This window comes from Myotis yumanensis, unplaced genomic scaffold (assembly GCF_028538775.1).
Source record: "Myotis yumanensis isolate MYYU_CA2020_CCGP unplaced genomic scaffold, mMyoYum1.0.hap1 SCAF_16, whole genome shotgun sequence".
NCBI classification, from domain to species: Eukaryota; Metazoa; Chordata; class Mammalia; order Chiroptera; family Vespertilionidae; genus Myotis; species Myotis yumanensis.
The window spans coordinates 36,004,635-36,021,398 of NW_027223767.1; the positions used below are offsets into that span (position 1 = coordinate 36,004,635).

Below are 16,764 nucleotides of genomic sequence, written 5' to 3' on the forward strand. Positions count from 1 at the left end.
GAAGCTCAGCTTCGAGTCCCCACGGAGTTCGGTAAGAGGGTTTCACTACCCCATCATGAAAAGGTAACAAAATAATTAATAAAAATCAAGTGAAGTGAGCGAGGTACCAAGCGGTTTAAGCATGGCAGTGGGTATCTGGGAATGGGGGGCTTCCCCCCTTATCTATAGTGGCTACAAGAATCAGGTGTCATTTTTGTAAATTTTCTAAATTTCTCTCAAATGATCTAAAAGCATTCCCATAGTATCCTGCCCCAACCAAGCCCAATGGTGCCTCCCTAGGCTGCCCATTGCCAAAGACATTGGCCCTTTCACTTTGACAAGTTCTCTGGGCACTGGATGATGATACTGGCACCACCTGGCCAGCCCTCAACCCCCAAGCCCACCCCCACCTCTGCACCAAACATATTCTCCCTGGGGTTCACCTGCAGGCACATAGTTTCAATTGTTTTTGCCATCTTGGTGGGCTTCATGCCAGGGCTGTCCTGTGGTGAGAGGGTGGGCCCTGGGGCCAGACAGGCCTGCCTGCCCCTTGCTCCTTCCGCTGGGGCCTCTCAGGCAACAGTCAGCCCGGTGGGGGTGGCTGCAAAGGGACCTGCAGGTTCCGAGAATTGCGGTGCTATTTTTCTCTTCCACCCACACCCAGGCAGCTAAAAAAAAGTCAGGTGAAGGTAGGAGAGAGGGTTCCAGAAACAGTTCCAGGAGGGCATCTAGTCTCGCAGACATCAGAGTCAGCCAAGAGATGGGGTGGGTTTGAAGGAAGCCATTACGGGAGGAGGGCCCCAGGAGGGCCCCACCTCCCCGACCCAGGCTACCTCTTTGGTCTCCTGAGTGTGGCAAGGTCAAGAACATCAGAGAGACCTGGTGCCCAAGTCTCGCTGTGCTGCTGAGGAGTTATGTAACCGGAAGCCGTTAATGAACTTGGGCCTCAGTCTTCCCATCTGTAAGATGTGCACAGTGACTTCTATTCTGCAGAAGTGCCACGAGGATTACATGAGAGGATTATGTCAACATGATGCAACAGCTGTTGGATAAGGAAGACCCTCCCCTCCGCCTATTTACTGATTTCTGCCTGTGTGTGTCCTCCCCTTTCCATCCTGTCCTCCACCGGGCTGCAGCCCCAGCCTCCTCCTCCAGGGAGGCACCTGGTGTGGCCCACATCTCTGCTCTTCCAGGTGGCTCACCCAGGAATTGTTATTTGACCTCTCTGGACTCACCTTTCCTCTTCTGTAAAATGGGCACAGTAAGGAGGACCTACCTCGAGTGGTCACTGTGGACTTTAAATACATGCATGTAAAGTACCAGGAAAGTGCCTGGCATGCTCAGCAGTGTGTGTGTGTGTGTGTGTGTGTGTGTGTGCGTGTGCGCGCAGTATTCTGTTTTTTTGTGTTTTTTTTTTGTTTCTTTGCCATTTTCATCTGCTTCTGAGTCCTTGAGCCCACCACCGGCTCTTCTGTTTCTCTGGAACCATACTGTACTTTCCCCTCTCACGCCTAGAATAAGCCTCTCTGCAATATATTTATCGAATTAGCTTTTGGAAAAAAAAGAATCCTGGGGAGACATCCAGTTCTGCTTCCTCGGAGCCAAAAGCACTTCTCGCACCCTCCCTGCAGGCACGGCCTTGCTCCCTGTGGTGTGGACTCTCGGATGGGAACACGATGTGAAAACAGATAACCTTTGCCTGTGCCGTGCGCACCAGCATTTCAGCTGAACCGTGAGTCACTGTCAGAGCAGGCGAGGGGCCGGAGGGGAAGCTCGGGGCTTGCGCCACTCACTCCCGCCTGACGACAGGTGGCCACTGGCTGTAGATGCTGGGCCAACGGGCAGAGATGGGAACTTGGGTTTCCTGGGCACGAGCTCGGGAGAAGTCTTGGAGATCTGATCTTTAATTAATCCTGGTGCGTGCATCTGGTGTCCTTAATTAGTTGGTGATCACCTCGAGGGCACGGGCCGTGACACAGTAATGGTTCGGGTATCACCAATGATGCCAAGGAGACGAGGCACACTAAGGAATGATCATTATGTTTATTGATACACACTTAATAATGTATCTAACAAAGCATGTCATGCAAACAAAGGTTAGAGGTCATACGAATTGAGGAAAGCAATGCAGTAATTTGTACATTCATCTCGCCCGCTATAAACACAGCGCCATCAGGCAGCTGCTGGCCTACAGCTGTCCGTAGGTGCTAATACAGAAGAAAGAAAGCTCAACCTCCGCCTCTGTCTTCCTCCTTCACACGAACTGGGGGTCTTACGCGATGGTTTCCAATGAACACTTTACATGGCAGGTCCTCCACACACACACACACGATATTACGTAGCAAAAGCAATGATTTCAAATGTTTCTGACCATCTAGAAAAGTTATTCTGAGATACCCTAAGAGAAGGGATATGAGGTGAGTTTTTAGACCCTTTGGACCTAAAAGAATAACTGCCTTCATGGATGACTTCGCAGCGTCCACCGACCCCCTCGGGAAAAGAATCAGGTTCTCCCAGGAAGAGCGCCAACACACTGCGGACAACCCCAGGAAATGCCCACCCGAGCTACGCCGCAGCGGAGACGAAGACACCGCTGTCTAATCAGAAAGTGCGAAGCCAGCCTCCGTCTTGTTTTAGAAAAAAGGGTTCTTATAAAGTGGACTTGATACTTATTTTCTGAAAAGTGGGGCTCCGTCTACGCACATAGGAAAGGACTCTGCATGATGCCAGGGGGCGCCTGCTGCCGCCTCTTCCTTCTCAGGGATGCTGACGTGCTTCTGAGCTGCCCGGTGGGCAGCGTCCCCAGGGGACGTCTCTGAATTTCCACCGAGTGGGAGGGGCCTGGGGACCCCCGGGGACTGGAGACAGAGCTGAGGAGGCGCCCTCTCTCCCCGCCAAAGGGTGGTCACAGAGCCACGCTGAGCAAGGAGAGGGGCTCAGGGACCCCCGTGAGTGCTACCCTAGGGCTGCATCTGGAAGAGGGACAATAAAGCCATCTTTCCAGGGCCTACGAGTTCCTAGATCTTAGACAGCTGTCCCTCGTGTCTATTAAAAATACGGAGGGCGTCAGTCGGCCAAATGCTCCACCTGAACTTCCCGTCTTTCTGAGGAGGTCGCCGTACCCGACCAGCACTGGGAAACCGCCGAGGGAGCGCAGGTCGGGGCCGCCCCAGCTGACCGCCGCTGAGCCCTCCTACAGGGAGCGCGTGATGGGAATCTTATCAAATTGTCAGGGGTTTTACTTTAAAAACTCATTTTAAAAGAAGGCCGGAGTTATTAAAGTTTTCTATAAAAAAGTACAAAGAGCCCAGTATACCCAGTTGTTTTCCTGGAGTTAATTTCTCCCTTAAGGTTTAGAAAAAGGTCTTTGGGACCCGTGGGCCTTAGTGTAGGGGCATCGTAAGGCTGTTTGATGACCGAGTCCCACCTCTGGGGTTACTGACGGACACTTGCTCACGGACAGAGGCACAGGGAACCCTCCCAGAGTCCAGGACATCACAGAATTAACGGAACCGAGGTCACCATGACGACGGCCTTCATCCCTGCCTACCTCAGGGCACCTTCCCCGATGTTCTGCGTCTCCTCACAGCAGGAATAGACAGATCCCCAGACGGGAAAGGACGGACGTGTTTACGGTCGGCTGTACGTCACAAAATGTAACCCGGGGAACTCGAGGAGCATGTGTGTGAAATACTTCCCAGCACTCAGTCAGGCCAGGGCGCAGGCCCTCCACCCGTCCCTCTCCTCTGCAACCTGTCAGCCGTCGCTGCTCCCGCAGCCCTGGCGGTGCCTGGGAGGATGATGTCAGCGCCCACCGGTTTAGAGATCGCGATTATTTGGTGTGAACGGCACACACGAGAAACAGGTGACTCCATAAGACCCAAGTGAGACAATGACTGTCAGAGGGTGGTGACTTCCTGAGGCTTCTGAAAACGTAGGACTCCCGCTTTCTTCTCTCTTCAGCAGAGAAAACAAATCCCAGCAAAAACCCCTAAAAACAAAAACCCTCGAGTTTCCCTTGCAAAGTGGAATCAGGCGGGGACCACGGTTAGTTTTGGTGACTTCCCCACCCACCCTGGCTGCCGGCTGCCCTGTGCTTGACGATGGTGGGACCCGCTGGCTTCCAGGGCGGGTGGGTGGTTGGGGCTCAGCTGCTCCCACGCAGGGCGGGGCGGGGCTCTGGCAGCTGGTGAGGATGCTGCTGGCATTTGCGAGCTGCTTTGTGAGGCCGAGGCTACGTCCCTGGCAAGGGACTCGCTCTCAAGGACCAGCCGGCGGTGTTTCATCGGCACCAACGACCTTGATGGAAGCCCTGGAAACGGAACAGCTTCCCTCCCCGGGGCCCTCTCCTTCGCCTCCGTCGGCAAGCCTCCTTCCAGACACACCGAACCCGCTCTTCTCCCAACGCCTCACCCGCCTCCGCCTCCGCTGACCTCTCACCTCTCAGATCACCAGCAGGAGGCCCCCGTGGGTCTGCACCCTCACCCCAGCAGGTCCCACGCTCTGCTGGAGCTGAGCTCAGGGGTCACGTGCTGGCTGCATTCATCCTGGCCTTGCAGCGTCTCGGGTCGTTCCCAAAGAGCTCCCAACCTTCTGATTTTCCACCAAATCCCCATAAAAAGGCCTCATGAGGAAAGACAGGCAGCGGTACTGCACGAACTTGTGCCTGGTCAGGGGGATAGGAGAGGACTAGACGTGTTGACGAGCAGTCATTTATCAACCTCTGGAGTCAGTTCTTGCCTTGAGTGAACCTCCCGTGAACTCCAATGGCCGTGCTCCAGAGCCTTCCATTCAAACCAGACTCCTGGTGGCTTTCGCTGAGATGCCGAGAGAAGGGGCTGCAGCCCGCCGGTCGGCAGCCGCAGGGGGAGATCCAGCCCGGCTCAGCCGCCGTCCAAGAGAAACTACCGCAGGGCCTTGTGCCGGCCTTTCGGAGGCACGGCCGCTGCGTCCGGTGGAGGCTCAGATTCTGCTAGCTTCGGCCGGGGCCCTGGCGATTCGGGCTGGAACCTCCTAGGGCCCCCCATCACCTGTAAGGTCCTCCTCCTTCCAGCCCCCACCAGGCTGCTGGGCCTCTATTCGCACGATGCCTGCGAGCAGGCAGGTGCCATGGAATCTCATAGGCGCTGCGGCTGGCAGCTTTGGGATGGTCTCCACGTGCCTTATCTTCCCGCAGTGGCTGTCTGGGCTGCCGGAACCTTCCAAGCAGGAGTCTCTATCGGGATCCAGGACACAGCATCACACCGAGCAGGCTGGGTCGCGGGCAGCCTCCCTGCCCGTCCCCAAGCCTGCTGTCCCTCGGGCGGGCGGAGTGCCGGTCCGCAGATGGGGCCTTTTCTTTGAAAACGTCACAGGCTCGGAAAGCAGGCCAGCAGCTGGGAGGTGAGTGTGTTTCCTGGGGAAATCTGAGTGATTGGAAATGAGTCGCTGCTTCCGGAAAGCCGGAGCCCACGCGGGCTGAGCACAGGCGGGCAGCGTGGGCTCGTGGCTCAGGACAAGCGACGCCCAGTCCGAGGGCCTCTCCGGGGCCTTCCTCCCCTCAGCTCGGCGGGGCACCGTCTGTCGTGGCTCCGTTCTGGACACGAGGACGGGCTCTTTTGTTTCTTAGGCTCTTTCTATAAACTGGTCCCTTTTCTACCAGACCCAACGGAGGTGGGCCTGGCGAGGACGTGACCCCCACACGTGCACTGACCTGCAGGACCGCCGCTCTGAAGTCCACAGCCCATCCGAGGCGGCTGAGGAGTTGCCCTTCCCGGGGCTGACCTGCTCCCCACCCCGCTCGCTCCCTTCCTTCCCAGGACAGACGCCCCCCCCCTTCCCCGCTCAAAGCCCCTCAGTGGGCGTGTGTCCCACCAACATCAGGCAAACAGCGGAACCACTTCGAGGAGGCACAGCCTGGAGCTGCTCCTGGGAACCAGGAGAGACGCAGACCCTGGCAGGACGAGGTGGCTTCCATTCGGGATGTTCTTTCTGCCCAGAAGCCGGCTTCTTGAGGGCCTGGCCTGGGATGCTGCCCCCCACGGAGGGCTCCTGGCTGGTTCCAGGGCAGCTGGGGGGGCCCCTGCAGCCTCTGAAGGGGTCCGCTGGGAGCTCCAGGGACGGTCTGTCTCGGGGAGTCTGCACGTGAGGAGCAGGCGTGCGGTCCCTCCAGGGCACGAGGCGTCTGGTGTGGCCACGCACACGGATCGGCCGGGGCCCCCTCCCCCCTCCACGAGTCACACACAGCAACGCGGACTGGGGGGTGGGGGGGCTGTGATCACACCACCTCTGCTCGCACTGGAGTCCGACATCCCCACTTTCCCGGGAGGAAGAGGGACACAGCACCGCACAGAAGCTGGTGCAAGAAGCTAAGAGACAGTCTCTTCCCAAATATAATCCCCCAAAGCTTCCTTTTGCAGGTAGAATCAAATACATATATATATATAGCTAATTAATCAGGTAAAGTAGCCATTCATTTCTGAAATTAGATCTATGTTAAAAAATCAGTATGTCCGATACAGAGGCAATGCGCAGGGGGCACACGGGGTCGGGGAGGGGAGAGGAAGCAGGGCAGCAACGAATTTACTAAAACTTAATCACAGAAGCAGGTTAGAAACAAGAGCCTTCACGAGGATAGCACAATTTTCTCTTATGAAATTAGGGTAATACTCTCCTTATGCTGATACGCTTGTATCAGTGTATAGATTCGCTTGTGATGAAGGTTTATCAGACACATGCAGACTTCATTGCATGATGCATCTGCAAAACACAGGAAAACCCTTCTCGCAAGACAGCATCTCTGAGCGGATGCGCGGCCAGGTCTCCTGATTCTACAGCCTCAGGTGGGTCATTCAGCACGAGCCGGATGTGGGGGCCGAAGCCGGATTGTTTTTTATCCCTCAGGGGATGTCAGGGCCAGAGACGGGAGGGACCGAGTCTCAAGTCAACACTTTAAGTTACTGTACATCGTACTCCCCTACACGACACCGCAGCCTAGTCAATAAATAAATACAAAAGGGGCGGGGCGTACACTTCGCTCCCTAGGAAGCAGGCAGCAAAACATGGGTGTGCGTGGGGGTGCGGGGGGAGGAGGGTTGGCTAACAACACTGGTGCGTGGTGGTGTCGCGGATGGCACCCCGATCAGATCGCAGCGTAACCTCCCAGAGGTTAACACGGACGCGCACACGCACACGCACACGCACCGGCGTGTCCTGGATGGGAAGTGACGTCCTGTGCAAAGTCCTTAGAAGGTTTGGCCTCTTACAAAGAAATGCAGGCATCACGACGGGGAGCGACCGCGTGGGGACGAGACGACAGACCCACGGACACCCACCCGAGGCTTCCTTTCTCTCTTTTCTTAAAAAATCCGGTCACCGCCGGGCCGTGATGGCATTATGGCGGTCAGGGTCTGGGAACAGTGAGCTGGCAACGGGCGACTCTTTCCATGGAGAACCAAGGGCAGGTGCTCCGCGCCGGCCCACCCCCACCCGCCGGGCTCGCTCTCTGCTCTCTGGGTCCCCGTCTCCTTCCCAAGGCGCCTGGGTGGGGCCGTGTCCAGCCCACAGCTCTGGTTGGGGCGGGGGCAGGATTCTGATGGTGAGAACCGACAGACAGGACGGGGGAAAACGTATCAAATCGTACCAAAAAGGGGCAAGAGTCTGTTTGCTTTCCAGGGAGGGCTGCCCTACGCCGGAGGCAGCCTCCACATGACGGAACCGGACACTGAGCTCTGCGTTCTCTTCCTCTAAGATAAGGTTCTTGGTTGTAAGAGAAAGGCCCTGCACGGGAGGTCATGTTTGGACTAACAACCGTACGATCTTTCTGGCCTCCGTCTGGAACGAGAAACAAGGCCGCGGCCTTAAAGTGTCAGGTGAAGGATCATGTCCCACTGCGGGAGGGGCGTGGGGGAGGCGGGGGCAGGGGAGGCGTGTGTTCCGTGGGTGAGCTTCATACTGGGCTCTGTAAGATGGGGTGCACAAACTGGGGGTTGACATACGAGAACCCTTCGAAATCAGCCTGGTCGATGTTAGCGATGACCAGCTGGTCGGGAGGCGTTAGGACGGGCTGCCCGCGTGTGAAGAACTTGTCGAAGTTTTCTGCGCCTTTGCCACACTGCGGAGGAAGAGGAAAGGGGGGAGGTCAGTCGGCATGCGGAGCACGGAGCGTGGAGCACCCCGCGGGGAGGAGCCCCCGGGGTGTTGGGCAGGTTAGGCGGGAGAACTTGGAGGCTTGCAGGTCGCTGGGTTGAAAGCCAGGCACAGCCAACAAGAATGAGACTCGTTTGGGTGTACATCTTCATACCCCTCCCCCGCAGTGAACCCCTCGGCAGAAATGCGCTGTGGACAGTGAGGGGACCCCAAGGGGGCCGCTGCTTCATGTCCATCTTACAGAGCAAGCAGGGCCTGAGCATGGATAACACACACATACACACACACACACACACACACACACGCACGCACATGCACACACACGCACACACACGCGAGGCATCAGTCTTGGTTCCACGTGGAAGGCTGGGATGTGAATGGGGTACAGGCAGTGACCCCTGGACCTAGAGGTTGGGGTGACTGCTCCATATCTGGTTCTTTGCGACCGCGTTTGTAATAAAGTAAAGGCGCTGTGATTCGTGCCTTCCAACTGCTCAACCCCTAGGCCTGTCTCTAACCGGCACTGGGGGAGGGTGAAGGCATGTCGGACGGAACTGGTCCGCCAGCCCACGGGTGGACGTGGAGTTCGTGTGCAGGGGGGCCTCAGAGGGGTTTGCCCTGGCGCCCGGAGGGGGCAGAGCAAAGGCTGCTGACTGTCTGCGGGGATGTTCCTCTCCTCCAGGTCCCCCCCCGCCCCTCCCCCCAGTGCTCGGCAGACGGGGCTGCAGGCAGAGCCGCCCTGTGGAGGCTCTGAGACACATAGTGGCCATGGCAGCCCAGCCCCCAATGAGGCCAAGGGGTGTCCTCACTGTCCCCACCCCCCAGAGGGGCTGTGGGGGTTGAAGTCCCCAGGCCCCCGGGCGGCTCTGAGACAGGGAGCTGGGAGGTGCCCGGTGACCTGAACCACGACCCCCACACTCGTGAGGCCTTTTACCTGCGGGGCCATGGGCAATGGGGACAAACGCTGCATCAGCAGAGGCTGTAAACGACCCAGCATTCCCAGAGGATGGCTCTAGGGAAGCTGTGGGGGGTCCATCCCGTCCCCTCATCTGAGAAACGGGAGGAAGATGGGGCTCCCTGACTGGGTGGCGAGGAAGATGACATGTGGAGTTTCGCACACAGCCCGGCTTGTGGTGAGCGCATGGCACAGTCCAGGCCCGGGGCCACCCCTCTCGCCCTTTCCCACGTCTCTCCCATCTCCTAGAAGGCTGCCTGGGAATCTAGCCTCACTACGCTCTCCCCGCCTTCTTATCAGTGACAGAACCTGCGCCCAGGGACCCATCGCGGCAGAAGGCCGGCCATCCAGGCCAAGCCAGGCCTTCCTCACGGGGCTGGCGTTCCTTGGGGCTGGTTCTCGTTTTCACAAGTGACCACGTGCTCTTAACCGCGGAGAGTTCAGACCAGGGGCTGGTGCGTGGAAATGAGGGGCGTGTTGGTGGGAGAAAGGGGGCAGGTGGGTGGGAGATGAGGGGTTTGGGTGGGGGAGCTGTTCGGGGCCCTTCCAGCCCCTGCGGAGGCCATGCTAACTGCTAGTCCTGCTATCACGGGGTCTCCCTCCGTCTCCTTGCTCCCTGGAGGAACACTGAGCGCCTTCGGAATTAGGTCAGCGGGAGCAGAGTCTGCGGTCGGCACCTCCATACGCACAGGCCATTCTGAGCCACTCAGAGGCTCTCCCAGAAGAAGGGCACAACCATACCCCCCCGCCCCCCTGGACCCACCCTGCCTGGGGCACCCCATCCAGACATGCTGTTGTGATGACAGCTAGAGAAACAGCCCTCCTTCGGATGCTCCAGTGGTTCTCAACCAGGGACAACTTGGCACCCTACCTCCTTTCTGGGGTGACTGGGCAGTCTGAATTCGTTTTTGGTTATCAAGACTCAGGCAGGGGGTGCCTCTGGCATCTAGTGGGCAGAGGAAGGGGTGCTGTTAGACACCTGCAGTGCACAGGGAACCCCCTGCCAAGGATTGTTGGTCCAACTTGTCAACAGTGCTGATACCAAGATGGCGATGCCAGGCGGAGGCGGTCCTGAGCTCAGACAAGGAGATTAGGCAAGAACGGCCACCTGCGAGCAGAGAAGGGACAAGCCGCAGAAGCCCACGGCCCAGGTGCTGTCAGCAAGCGTTCCCGCCGCGGCAGAGCTGGCTTCAAGGAGAACGTCCTTTGGGAACCTGACTGATCGACACCATTCAAGTGAATCTGCTGGGGGTGCTCCCAGGGGCTGGGGCAGTGCTCCCGGAGGAGCAACCACTTGCATGTCTGTTGCTGTTCACGAACCAGGCAAAGATGGGCAAGAAGAACTCCTGGAACAATGGAAAAGAAGGCCAAGTCTCTAAAAGCAAGAGGGAGGCACGCGCAGTACGTGTCCCTCTGCTGGCCGGGGTCCCCCGTCTCGCTCCTGACTTGTGTGAAAAGAGCACGCGGCTCTGACCTTTCCCGCGAGGACCATCTTGGTAGCTGGGAGAACCCATCCTCTTCCAGCGGAAAGTTCCAAAGCCAGCGCTTAGCTGCCACAGAACAGGAAACGAGAAAAACCACCGGCTGGCATCGCTCAGTGGTTGGCCATTGACCCATGAACCAGGAGGTCATGGCTTGATTCCCGGTCAGGGCACATGCCTGGGTTGCAGGCTTGATCTCCAGTAGGGGACGTGCAGGAGGCAGCCGATCAATGATTCTCTCTCATCATTGCTGTCTCTCTCTCTCTCTGAAATCAACACACACACACACACACACGAAAACAACTAAAAGAAGAGCTCCTAAGATCTAAAAGGCGGCCCACGCTGAAGCCTGGGGAGGTGACGACGGTCCAGGGCATCAAGTTCTAAAGCTGTCGCCCAGAGCAGGGTGCTCCTGAGAGGGGGCCACATGCTGTCACACCGGGGCAGGAACCCCACTTCTGAAAGCCTCACGCCGGCCGCTGACCACGGCGCTAGGGGCAAGGATGAGCCCGGGCCAACCGGAGCTCTGCCCTGTGATCGCTGCCCACGGGAGTGTGCCCGCAGGTCTCAACGCTGCTCGCCACCGCAAATCGCCCCCTTTTCTTTCCAGGTCCGTCTCCGTGGACTTTTCCTGATCCGAGAGAGAGAAATAGGATGCCGGCAAATGGAAGCCTTTTGAAACCTGTTCCCTCAGGTGAGGACACCTGGGACGGGACACCTGAGCAGGATGGTGGAGGGCAACGATGAAGAACGAGCCTCTGGCTGTACCTAGCCCGCCCGCCCGGAGAAAGCCTGGAGAGCAGAGGCGGGATCTGAGGCCCGGAGGATCGAGGACACAGGAGGAACTGCTATTCTCAGGGGAGTCACACCAGAAAGACATCACGTTCTCCCACGGGGGGCGGGCGGGGGCGTGAGCACAGCTATTTTTACCAGAGGTTCCGCCCTGGGAGAAGCAGAGCTAGTTTTCCCACCTCAGAGGGGCTCTTCATGCCTGGAAAATCAGTCCTCCACAGCCCTGAAAAGTGGGGCCTGGGAACAGACACACTCTCTAATCCTATTGGAGAAGATCTTTAACTACCCGCTCTTCTTTTCTTTGTTTTCTTTAATCCTCACCCGCGGATATTTTTCCCATTGACTTCTAGAGAGTGGAAGGGAGGGAGGATAGGGAGGGCTCTGGGCTGCGATGCCCCACACAACTGATGGGTTCTCAGACGGAGGGGAGAGGCTGCGGGAGGCGGCCGGAGCTTGCCTGGGCCGGTGTGTGAGCCCAGAGGGCATCGGTGCTCACTGGGCCGCGTCTGACACCAAGGAGAAGTGGGGGTACAGTGGGGTGAAGCACCCACCAGAGTTCCAAAGCCCAGGGCAATGCTTTGGGGAACTCACTGCGCGGGTACCTTTGCAAAGGTCAGAGGAGGCTGTGAACGTCCACCCTCCACGCCCGCTGTGAGGATCCAAGGGGCTGAGGTGGGCGCCACCCTTTCTCAGTGACCGGGCGTGACACTGATGGGAGGCACCGCACGGACAGCAGGTGCCGGCGTGCAGAAGGTGTGTGATCACATGCGAGGCGAGAACGAGCACCGGGAATAATCCACCCCTCTTCCTTAGCTCTGGATTCGGGACATCACTTTTTTTGTTTTTTGTTTTGTCTTGACATTCCTACCTGTTTGGTCAAATCAGCCATTACTGAAACGAACCTAGGAGATGCCAGGCCTGGCAGAGCTGTGACAAAGCACAGAAAGATGCGACTCCGAGGGCATCTGGGAGCAAGACGCCCTGCCCAGGGCCCAGGTGGCACACGGCCCACTCGCCACCCTTTGCATTGTGTGTGAGGCCGTGGAGGTGGGCCCCTCGGCTCCGGGCCTCACCTGGGAGAGGCCACCGGGACTGAGCCACACGTGCTGGTCTCAATCCTGCCCTTTCCCTCGGTGCCCGGGCATGAGAGTGTAACCCAGGGTCACTGGCACGGGAACCAGGGGGTGTGTGAGTAGCATGAAAGACCGCCATTTCCAAGCAAATCCACACAAAACCCAGCAGAGCGGGAATAGCACGCAACCAACCGAGAGAAGAGGCGTGCAGCAACGGGAAGAAGAAAGGAGACTCATCAGGTGGGACCCTCGCTGACAATTATGAGGCAGCAGGATGTGCTTGGTCTTAGGGGAGCCGTACCCACATGTCAAGCCCCGCAGCCCTGACATGTGCCGGGTCCTAGCGCCGTGTGTTAGTAAGAACGCCGCCAACATCTGCGTGGCCCCTGCCTCCCAGCTGGGTGCTGTCTTCATTGGATTAAATAATCCGCCGCAGAGATGAGCGGACACAGTCTGCTCTGGGCCTCCTGGGAGGTCATGTCCACGCTACGGAGCCACCCAGGGAGGGCACTGGGCCACGGGGCAGCAGCCCGGTCTGCGCTCTTTTGGAAGGTCAGCATGCTCAGGGGAGGGTCTTCCGTGCACTGCCAACGCAAGCAGGTGCAGGCGCCGAGGGTTAAACGCGAGGTTAGTGCGCGCGTGGCGTCACCCGCGGGCTGGAGGTGTGCTCACCGAGGGCCTGGATGCCCACTGCAGCCAGTGTGTTTTGGTACAGAAAGTCTGGAGGATAAGAACGGACAGGGAGAGTGTTTGGAACACAGTCAGTGCCTGGCCCCGGAACCCCGGCATCGGAGCGGCGTGGACAGGATGCCACAAACCCGAGGGAGCCGGCGTGGAGACGCCTCTGAGGTCCACTGTCCTGGGAAAGCCGTAGGGTGTGAGCCAGGCTGCGTGGCACGGCCCCACGCAGGTGTAGGTGCACACGTACCACCTTCCGGAAGGTTACAGAACAGATGTGAACACTGGGGCTGGTGGCTGGGGAGGGGGAGACAGTGTCTTTTCGTTTTAGAGCCCTCTCCACTGCTGAGCTGTTTAGTTCACCACCTACAGCTAGTGTTTGGATAATGACTTTTTAAAAAGAGGGGGTTGGGACCTCCTTCATCTGTTGCCATGACCTGTGGCGAGAAAGATGAGCCAGGCTGTGGTTTCTCAGACGAAATTAAACGCTGTTCATCTCCCCCGTCGCCTCAGAGCTGCTCTCAGAAAGGCCAGTCCCGGTCCGGAGGCCGCGGTTTTGCTGATGGGTTTGCTGACAGACATGGGCTGTGAGCCACACGGTACATGAGTGGGTTCTCGTGGGTGCGAGAGCCACGTGTGTCTGAGGGCTGAGACCTCACTGACCCTGGGCTTGTCCTATGGAATGACAACATGCCCTCCATTTGGTCCTCCTTTACTATTATTATTTAAAAAATATTTTTACTGATTTCAGATAGGAAGGGAGAGGGAGAGAGAGAGAGAGAAACATCAGTGATGAGAGAGAATCATTGATCGCTGCCTCCTGCACGTCCTACACTGGGGATCGAGCCCACAACCCGGGCATGTGCCTGGGAATCAAACTGTGACCTCCTGGTTCATAGGTCGATGTTCACACATCAGCCCCGCCGGCCGGGCTGGCCTTCTCTTAACTAACGGCCAGCTCCGGCTGATCAGGCTCCTTTCCCAAGAAAGGCTGCTGCGGTGACCACTGCGTCGCAGCCTTTACTTCAGACACTGGGAGCCTGTCCGCTCGCACGACGCCAGGCACACAGGGCCCGCCGCTCCCATGGGAGCTCCTTGAGGCTTACAGACCTGCTGGCCTCTGTGGGTCTTTATTCTAAAGGCCACACTGCTCCCCGTGTCTCTTTCTAGTAGAAATGTCTCTGGGAGAGTAATTATCCAGGAAAAGGAAGCCTTCTTGCCTCTAATTAGCCAAGTAGAAGATGCTGTCGTAGGCTGGTCGAAGGCTTCCAGGCGCCCTCGGTGCGTCAGGATGTGGCTGAACCTCCGGCCCCGACGCCTGTGCGTGTTCCTACGGTGCCGGTAAAGCTTCCCGAGTCCCGGGACTCTCACCTTTAATTAGTGTCACGGCTGCTGGTTCCACGGAGAGGCCAGGACAATGCACCTCCCGCTGCCCGGGACCTGATTGGACACAGCCTAGGCTGCCTCCGTGTGATGGCTTGGACAGCCCCACGGGGGCACCCCACCGGGACAGGGGCAGGACATGGGCCTGGAGTGCCCTTCGTTTTAGGCACCAGATGTGAAGAGGCAGTAGGTTTGCCACTTACTCTCCAATGACTCAGAAAAACATATGCGTGCACACGTGTGCATGCGTGTGTGTGTGTGTGTGTGTCCCCTTCAGAAATTAAATATTCACCTTGCTTGAGTGACCTCTTTGTTAAACCTAAAAATAAAAAAGGCACCTTCCTCCGTGGGATCTTCTGATCGGGCCTGTTTTTGATGACTCTGCGTTTTTCGCTCAGAACATCAGCCAAATGCTGAGCGGACGGTCGGGTGCCTGTGGCAGAGGCTCCTCTGGGCTGGGTTCCTCGGAGGGAAATGAGAGCAGCTTGCTGTTGCCCTTTTCTATAACGAAGGAGAGTTCTGTGCGGCCTCATCTCCAGGAGGGCAGAACGGCTGTTTCTGTTCCTGCTTTTAATTTACAAAACCACCCAGGTCACAGCGATCACCCCCTCGCTCCTGAAAATCGCCTCCACCGTCACAAGTGCACGTGGGGGCCTTTCGGGGACATGGGCCTCCCCACAATGGGCCGCCGCGTGCAGGCTGTCCCTTCTGGCTGAGCCTTTCCCCACAGCCCCCAAGTGCCGGGGTGCGAGCTCCAGACCCGCCACACTCGGGGGAGATGCCACTGTCCCACACCTGACTCGGTCACTCTCCTCCCTCTGCTCCACCTTATGTGCGGCCTTAAAGAGAACCCAGGCCCTGGCTGGTGGCTCAGGCGGTTGCATGTCGTCCCATGCACAGGGAGGCGGCCAGCTCGATTCCTGGCCAGTGCACATGCCTGGGTTGCGGGCTCGGTCTTTGGTGAGGGGTGTGCAGGAGGCAGCTGATCAATGTTGCTCTCACATCTATGTTTCTCTCTCTCTCCATTCTTCCTCTCTTTCTCTCTAAAAATCAATTAAAAAACTATTTTACAAAAAAGAGAGAGAATCCAGGCCGCGGCCTCACTGAAAGTCCCGACCGTCACGTCACCGCGCCATGGAAAGTCCTGTCCGGAGCCTGCGGATGGATCCACTGCACATGTGTCCCTATCGGTGGGTCTCCGCCTTCCTGGGCCCTCAGGTCTCGTTTCAGCAATGTGACTGTGGTTGGCAGGAAGATGAAGAAAGACGGGGCACCGTGGGACCCCCGTTCCTCCGGATGAGCTCTGTGTGGTCGAGCGACAGAATCCTCTGCTCGCTTAGGGAAGTCAGGGATTTGGGGATCATCTTTCATTGGAGGTTCAAAAATAACAAATATACCAAACACCGACCCCCAGCGGCCCCCTGGGTAACGTGGGGTTGGGGTCTTACTGAGGCCTTTGCAGTACCCAAAGGCTCGAGCTCACGGGGAGCCAGGAGCGAGGTCCTTCATCCGCTCAGCCTCAGGGAAACTGAGTCGCCAGCGCTTGCTCCAAAAGCACGGGGCAAACTCCAAGACGGACGAGCTCCATCCGCCAGGGCTGCCGGCTGGACGCAGGAGAGGGGCTCTGGGAGGGGCTGGCTGCACGGGCTAAGTCAGCCTCTGGCCGCAGTGTGGCGGCGGATTGGTTTTTCCAGCAGCAACAGCGTGACTGGTATTGCCGCATCTTTGCAGGAACAAAACCGCCTGTATTTTCTCCGTAGCTCTTTGGACCTTTTAATGACAACATCGCAGGATAATAGCCTGTCTTCTCGGTCAGTTCTTTCTGCTGCCGTGTCCACCCAGTGCCCTCTGCAGCCGGGATGACACCTGTTCCCTCAGCTGCTGGGTCCACCACAGCACCCTCTGCAGCCAGGACGACACCTGTTGCCTCCGCTGCCGTGTCCACCCAGTGCATGCTGCAGCCGGGACAACACCTGGACTCAGGTGGCTCTCTCCTGTCGCTGGCGTGTGGTCTTTCTGCTCCAGGCACCACGAGGTCAGAGGTCAGCGTGGTGCTCCCTGCACCCGAGGCTCAGAGCCAACTCTGCCCGCTGAGCGCGCAGGGGGACGGAGCCGCCCAGGGACCAGCACTTTCCTCATCCACCGCTTGGTCCTCAACTGCTTTGGGACGAAGAGTTGGCTGCGCAGTCCTGCGGCCACTTCTCCTAACCCCACTGTGCTTTCCTCTCCCTAGCGGCTCCATCTCCACCCACCTGCATGCTGCTAGCTCCTTCCTTCTGCGCACAGGTCCCCTCGG

The 16,764-nt window shown here is 58.0% G+C and overlaps 1 protein-coding gene across 2 annotated transcripts in view; it reads right to left on the reverse strand.

The window, feature by feature from the left end:
• Positions 1 to 1,998: 1,998 nt before the first annotated feature.
• The window catches only part of PRKCA (protein kinase C alpha), a 285,771-nt gene continuing 271,005 nt past the window's right edge, over positions 1,999 to 16,764 (reverse strand). Inside the window, exons 17-18 of one of the 2 annotated variants that reach the window (XM_070393096.1) lie at positions 7,956 to 8,071; positions 1,999 to 7,791 (exon numbers count right to left, since the gene is read on the reverse strand). In XM_070393096.1, the coding sequence (XP_070249197.1) occupies positions 7,761 to 7,791; positions 7,956 to 8,071 (147 nt within the window). In that variant the 3' untranslated portion in view covers positions 1,999 to 7,760. Of the gene's footprint in view, positions 8,072 to 16,764 lie in introns of both variants that reach the window. The other variant, XM_070393095.1, reaches the window with a different exon arrangement.